This window comes from Falco cherrug, chromosome 3 (genome assembly GCF_023634085.1).
Source record: "Falco cherrug isolate bFalChe1 chromosome 3, bFalChe1.pri, whole genome shotgun sequence".
Taxonomy (NCBI): domain Eukaryota; kingdom Metazoa; phylum Chordata; class Aves; order Falconiformes; family Falconidae; genus Falco; species Falco cherrug.
This window is the reverse complement of record NC_073699.1, coordinates 113,403,649-113,419,612: the sequence shown is the minus strand read 5'-3', so window position 1 is coordinate 113,419,612 and position 15,964 is coordinate 113,403,649. Positions and strand designations below refer to the sequence as shown.

At 46.5% G+C, this 15,964-nt stretch overlaps 1 protein-coding gene across 7 annotated transcripts in view; it reads right to left on the bottom strand.

The window, feature by feature from the left end:
- The window catches only part of CASZ1 (castor zinc finger 1), a 208,143-nt gene that overhangs the window by 30,886 nt on the left and 161,293 nt on the right, over positions 1 to 15,964 (bottom strand). For all 7 annotated transcript variants that reach the window (XM_027802274.2, XM_027802272.2, XM_055704049.1 and 4 more), the window contains 5 exons: positions 12,972 to 13,812; positions 10,109 to 10,177; positions 5,164 to 5,254; positions 2,943 to 3,107; positions 213 to 385 (listed from right to left, as the gene is read on the bottom strand). In XM_027802274.2, the coding sequence (XP_027658075.2) occupies positions 213 to 385; positions 2,943 to 3,107; positions 5,164 to 5,254; positions 10,109 to 10,177; positions 12,972 to 13,812 (1,339 nt within the window). The remainder of the gene's footprint in view (positions 1 to 212; positions 386 to 2,942; positions 3,108 to 5,163; positions 5,255 to 10,108; positions 10,178 to 12,971; positions 13,813 to 15,964) is intronic.

The following is a 15,964-nucleotide window of genomic DNA, read 5'->3' as shown; positions in this document are numbered from 1 at the left end:
GATCACACTCCTGCCTTCAGAGTGGTCTGTGGCAAGATCCCGGAAATCATATCTGCTCTGGAACATGAGTTCTCTCAAGAGCAGTACTGAGAAGGTCACAGCAGGAAAAAATCAAGTCCCTGTCTACACTCCTGAATTTATGACTCGGCAGGAGGCGGCAAACAGACCATGCAACTCTGAGGCAGGATTCCTCCCCTTCCCTGCTGTCTCACCTGCAGTGAAAGTGAGTGGTTTTCTGCCCATAGAACTGACATTCTACAGTGCCGCAGTCCTCCGTGGCACGGAACCGCTGAAACCCATCATTGATGAGCTGCGTGTTCTTCTTGTGAAAGTTCTCGTGGGTCATCACATCAGAGGTGCTTGTATAGACCTTGTTACAACCCACCTACCCCAGGCCAAAACAAGGAGTCGTCAGCACAGCGTTTTAGCAGCCTACCATTATTACCAGCAATAATAAACACACAAGGAGCACATATACATTTAACAGTTCCATTTATGCATTTCTGCTAGGAGTACTAAGCATCACTTTAATTCCCAACCTAAAGACTGATAGAGCAGCTGTGAAAAAACCCAACTCTCTGGGCATGAAACATTAAGAAAAAAATGGAAGGATGCACAGGGATTAAAAAAGCAGCTACAGATAACCATTCCTGCTTAGGGAGGCAGTAAGCAGGGTTCCTGCTCTTAAGGAGACCAGAACACTGACAGATGCCATTACTCCTTGTTATCTTGGAGCAACACGGAATGAATTAGGACTTTAATCTGTTTGGAGAATATAGAATTGAGTGGGAATGTGTTATTTACCTCTTTAGTCCCTCTGGGAGGTAAGGCAGGGTGGTGCAACACGAGGCAAATCTTTTGAACTTGTAACATAAGGGTTTCATTCTAGCAAAGCATAAACCCTATGTTCAGCTGATCTTAGGAAACCAGTGACTTTTTGTCCCCATCACTGTTCAAGACTATCACTTCAATAATTTTAAAACTCATGCAGCAAACAAGAATAGTGTGACAAGGACAGAATGCTGAAAACCTGCCTTCCTCTGGGTAAAGCGGGCAACTTTGCCATATTGAGTAAAAAAACACTGGAATCTGAAAATGTCCTCAGCCCTGCTGAGGGAGGATTTTTTTTTTTTTCCTTTTCTTCTCTAGCACAACGTGTGCCAATGCCTGCACCATCTCAGAAGTGAGGAGAACGAAAACACCACCTCTTAGTTCAGCCCAGGTTGATTCAAACAGGCAATAACAAAACCCATGACAAATACCCAGGGAAAAAAAAAAAAGGATCTCCAGCTATTTCCAATATAAAACAGCCTTTCTCTCTCCACACTGACACCTTGAAAAAAGACAGACCCTGCATGGCATTAAAAAAAAGAATTAAACAAAAACCTCCTTAGGAATAATTTGCAATACAGCTCTTGGTGCTAAAGCCTAAAAAAATGTCAGTTTATATAAACAACTAACTGAATTTTATCCACACCAATTATGGACAAAAAGAAAAAAAAGCCCATGAGATGGATGGCACAAATTCTGCCATTTAAGCAGTATTTTCTTTAATTGGGTGTTTATATTCAGACACCTTTCCTGTAAGACACTGCTTACATGGGCATTATTTTACTGGAAGACAGTGGGCACAGGATGGAATTAGCCATATATAGTTGTGTAAACGAGGGTCTCTATTCAAACTTGGTGTGGCTTAAAGCTGTAAAACACTCCTCGTGCTCTAAAGAAAAACTCAACAAATGCCATCCTAGTCAATTGAAGACACTAAACAATCAATATTATGGAAGCATAACAGAAAATGTCCTCAGTAGAAAGTCACATGAAGTTCCCAATTTATCAAATGTTGTAAGCACGTGTTTAAACCAGCCCCTATTCAGGACAGTACTCGAGTGCATGCCTAACATTTAAGTGTGTGCTTAAGCCCCATTGACTTCAGAAAGCTCACCTGACTTCAAGTTAAACATACGCTGAAGTCTATCCCAGCAAAGCATTTAAGCATGTGATTAAGGCCTTGTGACTTCAGCTTGGGGTCTTAAACTGTTGGGATAGGGCAGGAGGCAAGACCCGAGTTTTCAGAACAGAAAAGCTTTCCCCTAGGTTTGTCCTATTATTCTGTTTGTAACTACCGCACATTCTCATGGCACTGGTCTAGGCCACAATTCTGATGAAACAAGCACGTATCAAACCCTCTAATCTGAAGAATGATCAGGGTAAGACCTGAACAATCTGGTATGTCCGTGTCTAAAAACAGTAAGTGCGTCAGAGTGGCATCTATGCAGCAACTCCAACTCTGGTTACACTGCTGTTGAAGCCTGGCTGGCTCTTGCAACAAAGCTCCCAGCCTGTGCCACAGACCGATGCCACCAGGGAAGGAGATGGAGAACCAGGGGTGTTAAGTCTAGATATGTGACATTAAAGTTTAATTACTTTAGAAATTGATTATGGAGGAAATTAACCCAGTGTTAAAAGGCAAATGTGTCACTGAAAAGTCTGACTTCAAGGGAGTGACAGATCAGATCTGAGTAGAGGCAGTGCAGTGGCATCGCAGAGAGGTTCCCTGAATCTCAGAGAATGGGACTAGTTTGAACAAGTGAAGTCCAAGACTGAGGGCAAACCTGAAGACCTGCTTTGCCTCACTGCATGCACAAGGCTTATGAATGCAGAGAATGGTGCTTCCCTTCACCCTTCCTCACACCTGGCTGGGCGAGCGCAGTGAGGACAGGGCACAGACTCTTCAAAGAGGTGCCTGGATCAGAAGCGAGCAGGAGAAGCTATGAATGTCACCCCTTTGCTTCAAGACAGCCCCCCACTCTCTAACAAGGAAGTGCTGGGCTGCCTGAACTCGAGAATCCTTTCAGTCCACCCCAAAAAGGACAACACAGCTCAAACAATGGCTCTTCATTTGCCTTGTGCTCCCATCCCTTCCCCAGTCCAGCTGTTACCTGCATGCAGTGGTAGTGTGTGCTTTTCCCATTCAGGTGGCAGCCATGATAGTACACACTACAGTCATCCAAGGGGCTGAAGCGCATGAAGCCGTGCTGGAGGGAATTATCACGTTTCTTGTGCATGTTGTAATGCCGAATCACATCCTGTTTACTAGTGAATCTCTGGGGAGATACAGAGACAGACAGTGAGACACAAGTGATGGGAGTGGGTGAGCAATCCTGGGAGCACAGAGGTTTTTGTTGTTGTTAATCAAGTTATGGTACCAGGAGTTTAAAGCTCAGCGCTAATCACCCCAAGAGTCAGATTAAAGGGGAACTGTGTGCATGGATCTTCTTGGTAAAGGGAAAGTATCTATGCATGAAAAGTGGTAAACATGTCACTGGGGTGGTGTCCGGAATACATTCCCTGCAGCTTTAAGGCTGCAATTCTTCTAACGTAATTTTAGCTGCTACTATCTCAAGAACTGCTATAGTTAGAAAGCAAACCAGTGAACGAACTGGCCTACAAGAGAGTAATCCAAGCTTCCAAATCACTCACTGTAGTGGTTAGCAAGACACAGGCTGCCACGTTCATGTCAGACTAGAAACTGGGAAGAACACTCTACTCTCTTACAGTATCTTCCCATTGTAAGTCTTCTGCCTCCCCTACAAGTTAGGATGGCTTTGTTAGGGAAACAGGGACACAGAACTTGCTTCCAGTCACAGAAAAAGATGGTAGCAGAGCTCAGAGCTCAATCTGTATGACCAGAACATCCTTTTCATCCTCTACCTACTTGAAGTAATGAAGGGGTACCCCACTGTCAGAGCAGGCTAAGTGCCTTTAAAATGAAGCTTTTCATTTCTATTTCCCACAGACATCAATATTTAACAGTGAAGGTGGGAAAGTAAATCTGATTTTTTAAAAAAAGAAATCAATATCCATTTATTTTGAGGAGTAATTGAAAAGGCCTGTATTCTAATGTTTAACAACTTTTCTAGTCTCCCTCACAGGAAACAAATGATTATCGCTTCCACTCTTTCCTCCTATAATATCAATCCTGATCAATCCTGTTGGTATTGGCACAGGAATATATGGATATAGATTTCAACAGGAATCCCTTGGAGGCTGGAGGTATGATTTCCCAGGGCGTACATCCAGGATTGCTATTGCCAATCATCGTTAATTTGTGCCCACTTATTACAGAGCGTTACTTATTCTAAAATATATCTCAGCCATAAAATAATTTGCATTTTAAAAAGCAGCCTAAATCCTTATTCCCTGCGAGACCAGACAGCTCCTTTGCAAGCAGCTTCCAGACTCCTTAGGAAATAATCATGAGGCCAATCATAATAATAGGTTTTTCTGTCTTTCCATCCTTTGTGTCTCTCTCTTTCTGATGCAGAGATTCCCATGTCACAGTTGGGACAGACTCGTCTCAATCACCAAACGCTGAGCGAGGAGGACCACTACATACATCCTAGAGACAAACTCTCCTTTGATCAACAGAAACCCACAGTCAAGCTCAGCAGATCCAGATCAACTTCCTATGCTGTGGTCAGACATTCCTTTGAGACCCAAAGGTCTCCTGGGGCAGGGCTGGAAGTTGTGTCTGATGCACAGTAAGAGTCAAACTCTGGGGCTCACACACATGCAGCCTGACCACAGAAATGGCAGTGTCAAACTCACAGACCTGGGAAGAGGGTAAACAAACACAGCACGTGACTCGGCTGGCTTGACGCTGCTACCCTGGCAATTCTCCCAGTAATTACAGCATCGCACATGCTCCTGCCCCCATGCTTTCCCCACAAATCCCGGACTGCTGCTGGTCTTACTGGGTGTTTTGTTGCAGTTACTGCTGCTCCAATGTCACTGGGGCAGCAGGAGGGAAAGAGACAGACTAACAGATCAGCATTCCCTGGTTTCGGGCACAATTTGTAACACAGCAGAATTTATTCTCTTGGTTTCACTGATATAAATGTGGAGTAGTTCTAACTGACTCGAGCTGATCTATATTCTGCTCTTTGTTACAGTGGTCTGGGTTTGGTTAAGTACTGTTAGAATGGGTTAAACGGGAACAAAATAGGGTTCTAGTAAGTTCAAAATATATCTTGCCCTTTTTCAGAACAGAAAAGCGAAGAGGCATGTGTATACGTGGGGGAGGAAAGCAGAGGACAACAGCCATCTCCCCCCGCTTTACATTCAGGTAGCTGTGCTGGTAACTTTTTACCATTCTTTTACCTGGTAGTTGCACTCTGGGTCAAGGCAGTGGTAATGTTCTCTGTACTGGTATGCACAGTGTATATGTCCACAGTGCTGACTGCCAGAGAACCTGCAAACATGGGAGGAGGACAGAAAAAAGAAAAGGAGAAAGAATAAAACAGTGTCCTGACAATAGTGCCTGTAAGCAAGGTACAAATAAAGTAAGTCCCATTCCTGCTTTCACCCCACATGTTTATGGCATTAAACCCCACCTCCTTTATCCCCTCCAAGGATGGTGACCCTCCTGCCTTTCTCTTCTTATTTGTCACTACTTAAAGGTGCTTCTTGAGCAGGATCATTTGGGTCTTGTACATCCCTAATCTGTCTGTCTTTCCCTTTGAAATGCATCTCAATTACCTAAGTTGCTTACTTGAGGAAGAGTAAGAAAGGAGGGATCCTTGAATTAAACATCATACAGTTCTGAAATTCTCATGTGTGAGTTTAGATACCACAGCAGTGACTTTCAGAAATCTCCCATGCCAGAAGGAGACAAATAAACATCGGTCAAATACGGGTTCCAAATTTTAGCTATACACTTGTCTAGCAGGACCTCAGAAGAGCTCAGGTATTCACTTGTTTGTACAAGTTAGGTCTCGAGGCTTTTTTTTAATCACAGCATGGTGTCACACTACAGGGAAGATTGTAAACCAGTGGATTACATGGAAAGCCACACAGAGATGATGGTCATGGCAAGATGACATAGGAATTTTCAATAAGATGGACTGATCAATGGAAAGATAGGTGAGATGGATCAACAGGAACAGAACAAAGCATTACAGGCAGACCACCTCAACCCTGTGCGTGCATCTTCTCCCATGCATGACAGCCCTGCTAATCTTCATTTTCCATGTGGATACAGGATTTGCTCACAACAAAAAATAATGCAATGCAAAAGAACAGGGTTTTCAGCCTGCCTTTGAGTGCAATTAAGAGTAGGACACAAGAAGCAACAGCCAACAACATGCACCCAACCCATTTCTGCAGGCCACTACCAAGTATTCCACACAGCAAATCTGGAAACTCCTGATATGCAGGGTGGAAAAAACCCCAGAATAGCAGAAATGCCATATGATATCTACATACAAACAGACTGTATATAGAATGTATTGACTGAGAGACTCATCAGTAATTGGCAAAAAGAGACGATCCAGTAACGGGCTGATCAGTGCAATGAATTCTCTGATGTATACTTTACAGGACCCTGGAAGTGCTTGAAAGGGAAAAGCAGTGGAGAGAAGGGGACTCAGAGGGGAAACATTCAAAGATAAAGTACCATCTGCTCAAAGGTTCCTCAAAGGTTCCTCACGTCACTTAGTGCTAAACACAGCAGGAGTGCATATGATAAAGGGCATGGGAAAGAAAGAAGGGCGGGCAACGGGTAAAAAAGAAAAATTAGAGGAGTGAGGGTGTCCCACCACAACCAAGGATCGGAGCAGGAGCAGGGAAGATTATGGATCACCATAAGGTGAGGTAACGCTAAGCTACAGGATAGAAAAAGTTAGGATGAAAAGCAGTACTAAATAAGGCATTTCTGAAGCACAGTAAGGAAGAGGAGGTCAACTGTGGAGACAGCAGGGACTCCAGGAGATGGAAAGGGGACTTAATTGACAGACAAGGTAGACATTGCTAAAAAATTAAGTGACTTCTTTGCCTCAGCATTCACAAAGGGAGACAGGGACAGATGCCAGGAGCAGACATGCCTTTCCCTGGGGAAGGAGAAGAAATACTGCAGGAAATCAGGATCACGTCAGAACAGGTGATTGAGAAACTGGAACAAACCTCAGCAGTGGAGAAGAAACAAACCACAAGGCAAACAGCAAAGCTGGCTGCACAAACAAAGGTGTGGAACTGCAAGCAGAGGAAGCGATTCCTGCTAAACACCTGAGCAACTGTGAGGCTAGTACAGGGCAGCAGCCTGAGTCACTGTGACATTAACCAGGTACACGCAGCTCATCAGTAGATAGAACCAACTGGTCCTGCTAGTCCCAGGCTTTCTGGCAGCAGAACCACCAGCAGCTTTAAAGGAAAAAAATACTGCTCTGTGGAAAGCTTCTTCCCTATTCCACTGATGAGATGGTGGGGAGAGAGAGAGCAAAGGGCTGTGCAGGGCTGGAGAACTGTGGAGTGCAGACTAGGCAGAGAGAAGAGGAAGATAAAGACCTTGCTGAAAAATACACACCTTTGAAGCAAAGCAGTCCAAAATATTATCAAAAGTGAGGATGCAAAATGACCAGAGATGCCCACTGCAGTAGAAGAAGGGCCAGAGGCTGAAGAGACCATGCCTGCATGGGATGAGTTACTTGAAGCATCCTAGCAGGAGTAGCTCACAGACTCAGCTTTAAAAGCAATAGCTAAACAAGCACTCTAGCACCTCAAACTCCTACCTTCCCTTCCACGTGCCACAGAAAGGTGTGTGTGTGGGGTGTCTACAGTGCAGGAAAGGAGAGGCAAGTGTTCCACCAGAGTGTGTGCTTGGGGAAGGAGGGAAGCGGCAAACACAGCACAAAGGAGAAATTCTGCTCTTTCAGTCTGTAAGGTTAGGCTCCTAAAGGGTTATATTTATCCTGTGTTTCTTCTGACACTTGAAACAGTTCAAAGCTATTAATTTTTAAAGCACAGCATCTGTTTAGCTTTTTCATAACAGCGAAAGCTTACACACCACACACTTACTTACACACATACACACGCGCACATTTACATGCACATACTCTAAGGTACATCAACACCCCTCTTAATTTACATGAATGTACCCACAATTTCCATGCACACAAACAGACACAAACACACGCACCTGAAACAAGCAAACTCACAGACTGTTTAATCACACTGATATGCAAATGCAGACTCCTAAATTGTCCACATTTAGGCACATAGATTCATTTTCACAAGAACAACCCCCTCCCCCTTCCTTTACTTTAATCTGTTCACTTTTTTTTTTTTTTTGGCCAGAAAGAACTAGTCTTGATCTGGCAAGAGTTGATAAATAAATAATAATAAAAATAATAAATAAAGAAGTCAGCATGCTTAAAGAGTGTTTACAGACTCATTACCCTGTAACGATGATGTGAAAGAAGGAAGAAAAAAAACAACCCACCCCAATTACAAGGGGGGAGGAAACCCACACAGAAATAAATATTTAAGTAAGTGCTGCCAGAAGCACCATCTGCTGAGGCACTAATAATAATAATAATAATTTTTTCTGTGGTCTTTTTTTTTTTTAATTATAAATATACGGGGGGTGGGGGGAAACAACCCAACCCAAACTAGCCAAGTAAGAGGTTTTGTTTTGTTGTGTGAGAGAATGGATTATCCCTGGGTAGCTTTTGGCAGTGGCTTTGGCAAACTCATTAAGCTAATTATGCAGTACAGACATAAGAGTGTCGTGTCTCTCTCCCCCCACCACCCCTTGATTTTAAGGCTTTAGACTGTTTTTAAAATTGTGTGTAAACTGAAGGGAAGTGGCTGTGCTGCCAACGGGCGGCTTGCGGAGCTTTTTAAGCAGGATGTGGTGTCCCTTAGCTATCTCACAAGCCTCCCTCAGTTACCTGCCTGACCCAGGGGAAGGGGCTTGCAGAGCGCTACAAAGAGTGGATGTGGGTGAAGTGTTTATGCAGTTCTCTGCTTGAGAGGGGAACTGGGGACGGAAAGGGTGGCATCTCCTCTCTCTGCAAACTCTACAATTCCTGCAATCTCAGCAGTAAAAGGATGCTGCCCCTCCTGACCCGTGCAAAGATGGGCTCGAACCCCTGCTTTCACTCCTGTACCCTCCCAGGAAGCAGTGAGTTGCCACCTGCACCAGAGGCATTGCTGCCTGAGGAGCTGCATGTGGTGGTGCAGCTGTCCTCTCTTCCCATGTGGTCTTCTGCCTCCTTCTCCTACATGAGGATTTGAGCAAAAGGGAGGAAAGAAATCACCTCTCGCTCCACTCTCTAACTCAGGAGAGCACTGTTCCCACACTTTTTCCTTGCTGATGTGCCAAGATCTTCCCTTGCACCTTCCTAGCAGCTGACTGCCTCCCACAGGGAGGCTCTCTGTAGACTCTGGCAAGGTGGGAAGGCACAGTACACATTTCCCCGCCCTCTTGTTAGTAAGTGCCCAAGTGCTGGTGGGAACAAACCCTTCAGTTCTGTCTCTGGAGAGAAGTGTTTGCTTGCTTCCCTGTCTGGTGTCTTTCTGTATACATGGGGCTTTCGTAGTGAGCTTTCTCATAGTGCAGATGAAGGATTCAACAGGCTAGGGGCAAAGGCCCTACCATGAGCTATAGAACAGGCAGGTGTTATGCACTGATCTCCTCTGCTCCTCTGGCTCTCATGGCATTACTGACTGTCTCACCACAACAGCCTTGGGCTCCCTCTCAGCGTAACTCATTCCTGACCCAAGCTTGCCCACAGCTGCGATAAGATGCCCTAATCTGCACCTTATTCAGTGAGAGTTTCTGCAAAATTTTCTAGGATATTTTCTAGGATTGATGCCAAGACCTGCCTAAACTTGAGTGAGTTGTGAATTCTCCAGCCTAATTCTCAGAGGTGAGATGTTCTTTGCTTGCCTCCTGCAGGCACTGAATATGGTAGGGGGAAAAGGCTGGTGACAGCACAGCAATGGACAGAAAGGACAGTCCAGAGACAGCACACCCATTTAAATCCTGGGCTTCTGCAGTGAAATATTTTTCCACTATTTGTCACAAAATCTCACAGCTCTGGGGACCCGAGCATGCTCTTGGCATGCTTGTATACCACTCTCAGCTACCGCTCTCCCAAGCAAGGGAACAGAGCGAACAGAGCAAGTACAGATGCCAGAGGGAAATGGAAGTGCCAATGACTGGTTTAAACACTTGATCCAGATGGGCAAGACCTCATCTCTCCCACCACCACTCCACCCTCTTACTTCCAGCCCTCTCCCCAAGAAAGTCAAGAGTTTTGCCTACCTGGCAATATACTTCTGGTAAATATTTACGTCTTCGCTGACAGCTGGTTTGTCAGTGGGTAATCCATTCCTAATAAGAAACACACACGGCAGAGCTGGTTAGCAGGCAGGAACAGGGCACAGTCTAAGCTCCTCATTTCTCTCACATACCACTGACACATCGGGAGAGAGGGTCCAGCGAGGAGTACCCAGCAAAGACACCCATAGGTTTAACCTCGCTCCCCCTTTCCCTTCAAATCCGGTACCTTCATTTCCTAGGGAACCATACAGTCTGCCTACCACCCTGCCTGCACATTCCCTCTTTGCAGGACTCAGTTCAGTTTGCTGGAGACACTGAGAAGACCAACCATGAAAACCTGTTTCCACAGAAAAAAACTGAATACCCGTTTACAAACAAGTGATGGCCACATGAAAACAAACACCTCCCTGAAGCACCTTGCAACACTGCCCTTATGGGCATGGAAAGGCCTTCAAGACACATCTGCCCCAGGCTCAGTTGTGCTTCAGCTGCACTGTGAGCTACTGCACATTTCCTATGGCCAGCAGGTGCAGCGTGCTGCTACCTGGTACTGGGGTACTGGCAGCAATGCTACAGCCCCCTAGGTGGGGCTTTAATTGCCTCTGCTTTCACACAGATAGCCTAACTCTGATAGACAGGTGGCCCAGCAAAGGTATTTATGTATTTTAATCAATGACAAAATCAACCCAACTGCACGCAACTGTCACATAAGCCTGGGTTACTTAACATCATTAGCAAGCAGATGAAAATTACATACTCGGTGAGTTCAGCAAGAGGAAGAAGAGACAGAGGACCAGACTCCAGCCTAAGAGACAGTGGCATAGCACCACAGCCCCAGACAGGCTGCATGCAGCCTTCCTTCTCAGCTTTGCCCACACTCAACCTCCACTCCTCCTCGTGACAGCTCTGTAGCCTGGTTTCAACAATGACACCTTCGCACAGAGTTCACTTGAAGTAGGTAGATTAGTTCAGGTCGGGTTAATAGCATTAGGCGTTGGAGAGTCTAAACCCATGGCTAGAGTATACATGCCTATGTGTGAGAGTAAGGGGTAATTCCTGCCAGGTTATTTGGTCCCAATGGGGACTGTGAATGGAAAGCCAGGTCCCAGATACCACAGTTAGCGCTTCCTCCACCAGCACAATTAATGGGCTGCTTTCTTTTATCGTGAAAGCCTGTACCTAAGTAAGCAGCCTAAAGGAGAAGGGACCAGAGCCCCTCCTGTACTCCAACATGTGATTGGGACACTGCGAACTGCCAGGTTGAAGGCCCTGGTCACCCCCATTCCTGTTGCAGCCCCATGACGATGCCCCAGCTAAGGAAGTCCTGTGGCTAGAGGAGGGATCACCACAGTGCTACAAACCCACATCTGCAAGTGGCAGGAAATGAGCAAGAGAAAGGAAATCAAACTGGGATCCAAGTGCAACACTAAAGCAGGTAAGAAGAGGCTCACAGCCCCCCCAAGCACAGCTGTAGGCTGGCCGCTGAACTCCAGGCAGCTCAGTGTTCTGCAGACTCTTCAGGCACAGAGTCCCTGGCCAAGTCACCCATCACAACAAGGCACTGTGCCTACAGGAATATTTACAACACAGTGTTTTTTAGTAATAGGAGTCCCTGCCTGCCATCTGGAGCACATACAGGGTGCACCCTGACTGGGGGCCAGATGCAAATGTTAATAATCCTCTGCCCTTTCTCATACACCTTAACCATAGAGCTCCTAAATCTGTCGTCCAGCAGTTGGGAAATGACGGCTCCACATGGAAGACAGGCAGGGAAACACAGAAAGTGGGGGATGCAGACTCGCCTGAGACGGCAAAGAGCATTTGAGTGACAATTCAGCCCCAAGCCTCCTAGGTCTGCATATTAAACACAAAACAGCCTTCCTCCTTACCAGGGGGCAAAGTAGTAGGGTGCATGTGATGATATTTCCCACAGAAGTGCAGGACAGAGGTCCTAGACTTGCTAGAAATTACTCCACAGTATTCACAGCTCACAACAGCCCCAGGTCCACAGGGAGAAACAAGTAAATCCAAACCATGACAAGCAAGCAGAGAAGTCCCTGCCTTCCGCCCTGTTTGCAGCCTCATGTCCACATGTAGCTTTTCCACAGCTATCACCTTTGGAAGCCACATTAAAAAGTAACCCAAGGTTTGGCAAGGCCTTCAGATATCTCCATTCAGTCAATGGCATCACTGAAGAGACTGCCAGCAATGTATTTGTGGGAGGTTATAAGTGGTAACTGGGCTAATGAGTTTGCCCAGTCTGAGGGGTAATTGAATCACCTCTATTTGTGTAAAGAACAAGCAAATTAAGAAGACCCAGGCCTGGCCCCACAGAAGTATGTGTATGCCTAACTCCTATGAAAATTGATGGGAAAGTCTTCTGAGTTCTGGGACAAACAAGAAGCCCCATCTTGCTAACAGGAAAGTCAGAAGAGTTTCACCATTGAGTTAAATGGAAGCAAGGATTAGGTTCCCCTACAGACACAGCTGGACGCCTGGGGAACCAGAAGAAAGAGAAAGTAGCGTGGCCACAACCTTGTCCCTTAGAGTGCTGACAGCACCCTGTTGCCTCACCTTTCATTTTAACATACAAACCCAAGAGCTAGTAGGCTCTACACTCATGGCTATGACTGCTGATGGCAGGCCACATCCCTAGGGCAAATAAGATAGAGGTGCAGGGTGCAACAAAGGAGCCGACACTCCAACAGAGAAAGCAAAAAGAAACATCACATGAACAGCACAGTATTTATCACCACACAAACTGGAATTGCCCACTGATTCACACACAGACTTTAGGTACAATCCCCCATTAATACAAAGGTAAGAAAAGTGGAAGGACGCTTACTTTACTGTAGAGACTGTTCCAGTTGTGATGGAGTCTGTCTTGGAGAAAGTTGATTTCAGGTACTCAGGAGTGTTGAATGGCAATGAGACGGACTGCTCTGGCCCAGCTACGGGAGTGCTGCTGGGGGTACTGGCGAGAGGAGCCGGGGCCAGGCTGGGTGTTGGAGCTTTAACTGGAGTAAGCTTCTGAATGTTCCTCACATCATACTTGGAAGGTCGGCCTACCTTGCCTGTCTTGAAGGCAATGGCTCCTCCCATATCTGGGCTTCCTTCTCCAGGCTTGAAAAGGTGCAAGTACTTGACGTTTTCTAGGTCATACTTGGAGGCCTTCTTGTAAGTGTTGCCATTTTGTGGCCTGATGCTCTCACCCGTCTTCAGCTTCTGAATGAAGAAGTCATATTTGGAGGCCCGTGACATCAGGCCCTGCATCTGGGAACTGCTGGGAGAGGGCAGCGGCAGGATGGTGGCTTTGGTCTCCGTCAGCATGGAGGCATCTGGACCTGGCACCCGAATGGGCTGTGCCAGCACTGAGGAAGTTTCTTTGCCCAGCTTGGAGCCCAACTCCTCAGATTTAGCCAAATGCATGGGCCAAGAGAGCTGCTCTCCAGCTTTCAGTTTGCGGATGTACTCCTCATACTTGGAGAAGCGGGCTCGTTTGCTCATGGCATCTTCACCAGGGAGAGAGGCAGCGGTCGCAGTGGCCTCTGAGGTAGCAGCATTCAGCTTGTCAAAGCTGATCTTGCGGGCCAGCTCATCCCGCATGTTCTGGTCGTCATAGCCAAACATGCCCAAGAACTCATTCATGGTGGTGGCGGCATAATCTCGCAGCGATGAAGCTTCCCCTACAGAGAACCAAAGTGAGAGAGTCACGCAAGGCGTTGATTTTTCTTCTCCTCCCATACCAGCACGAGTAGCGGGGAGGGGGAGGTAAGGGGAGAGGGGAACATGATCTACTGACGTTTGGCTCACTTGTTAGGTTTTACGACTCTTAAATTAATTTGTTTTAAAAAAAAAAAAGTAATTAATACCGGGGTAAAATAAAAAGAGTTCATCAATGCCAGGAAAATCAATTTCCTAAATGTTCTAGCCGATGGCTTTTCAGTACATTAAACAAAGTTTCATAAATGTCTCTGCACTCTTGCCTTGGCCTAATATGAAGAAAAAGTAATTTTACTGGAAGCGAAACCAATGCCAATATGCCGAGGTTTGTACAGTTCTGTCCTTGTGTATGTTTGTATATGGAAGGAGGTGCACAGAGGATAGACAGCAAGCAGTGTGTCTGCGTGCACAAGGAGGGGCAGAAACACGCAAGGTATGCCACGTGTGCTGGTGAACAACCCAGCTGAGAGCAGGCAGGACAGCATGGTGTGAAATGGGTAAGGGAGACAGGGCAAGACGATGTATGGGGTGGAGCAGGGGGAGGGCAGAATGGGAAATGCAGAGTAGAGCAGGAAAGCAGCAGAGGTGGAGATGAATTAAGATGGGGGAAGAGCAGCAAAGGCTACATGTATGAGCAGCTTGGCAGTGAGGAGAGGAGGGGAAGATGTGGAGAAAAGAAGGCAAGACAAAGACAGGAGAGTTCCCCATAGGTGTTGCGGTCCTCTTCCCTGTCAATCTTGCAAGAGTTCTTTTCACCCAGCTTGCTCCCTTCCTTCTCAACCCCAATGACCAGAGAGCTACTACTCTTCACGTGAAAAGGGGCCACAGTTCAGTGAAGGCTGCAGAAACCCACAGACAGCCTCCTGAGCAGCCCGGAACAGCTTCCAGTAAGACCACAAAAGGGAAAAGTCCACACAGGTGCAAAATAGGTCAGGAACAGCCTTCTCTTCCTCAGGATTTGGACTGAGGACAGAAGGAGCTGTTGTCCTGATGTGGTCTCTGGAGTGTGGGATGGGGAAGGGGCAAGGAAGGGGTTAGTCTACCTGAGCATAGGAAAAATAAGGGAGGAAAAATGCGCAAAAGCTGTCTTTCCTTGGGTCTCTCCCTCCCTTCCTCAGGCAGTTTCACAGGCCACCAGGAGGGGAAGAACACACATCTGGAGGTCACCCAATATCAGTGTAAAGGAGGAAATAAAGATTGCTCTGATGTGCCGGCTTGGACTCATTTAGGCTTCAGCCTGACACAGCGCTGCTCCTCCTCTCCCTCTTGCTTTCTCCTGCAGAGTAAAGATTTATTGTGTGCAGGAGTCCTTCAAACCTCCCTCGTCATCTTTTCCAATCACTCACTCTAGCTCTCACGGGCAAGCACGCTCATTCACAGGGAGCCAGCACAGGCAGGTACACTGGCTGCAGAATGGAGGTTCTGGGCACTGGGTCCAGCTCAAACCAAATCAGCACCACCTTGAAACGCAGTGGAAAAGGAAGGCACCAAGACACAGCCACAAAAGAGATCCACAAATCCAAACCATGAAAACTGATCCCTACAATTTGGGGGATCTGACAGCCAACGATGCCATACACACAGGCATGCACAGACAGGAGAGCGCGCCTGCGCACACAAGACCCAGTCAATGAGCAAGGTCGAAGTTCAATAGCCATCAGCTTCCACAAATGTTTCCACTGGACTATATGGAGGAAAAGACTGCCTGCAACGGGCAGTAAATTGCGCAAGGCCATGAAAGTCATACTCCTGTTTCAGTATTGCCTGGTATAGCAGTGTTCACCTAGCAGAAGTGCTGCTGCGCTAGCTGCCTGCGTATGCTGTACGTGAGAAAGGCAACGCAAAGAACATGCCTGAAGCCTGCAAGCAGAAGGACAAAGACATACTTGCTAAGCGCTGGGACCTGGTTTAGCCCAAAACGACTTTCCAGTTCTGAGCACTTAGGCCCAGCATCCTGCATGGGATTTTGGGATGCCTGACTTCAGAATAAACACCCTGTTATTTACAGAATGGGTAGCAATGCCCCTGCAGTGTCTGGCTTGGATTGTAGCTCTTTGTAGTACAACCTCATGGGTCAGCATTAATCTTAAAGGATGTTAAATGCAGAATCATGCC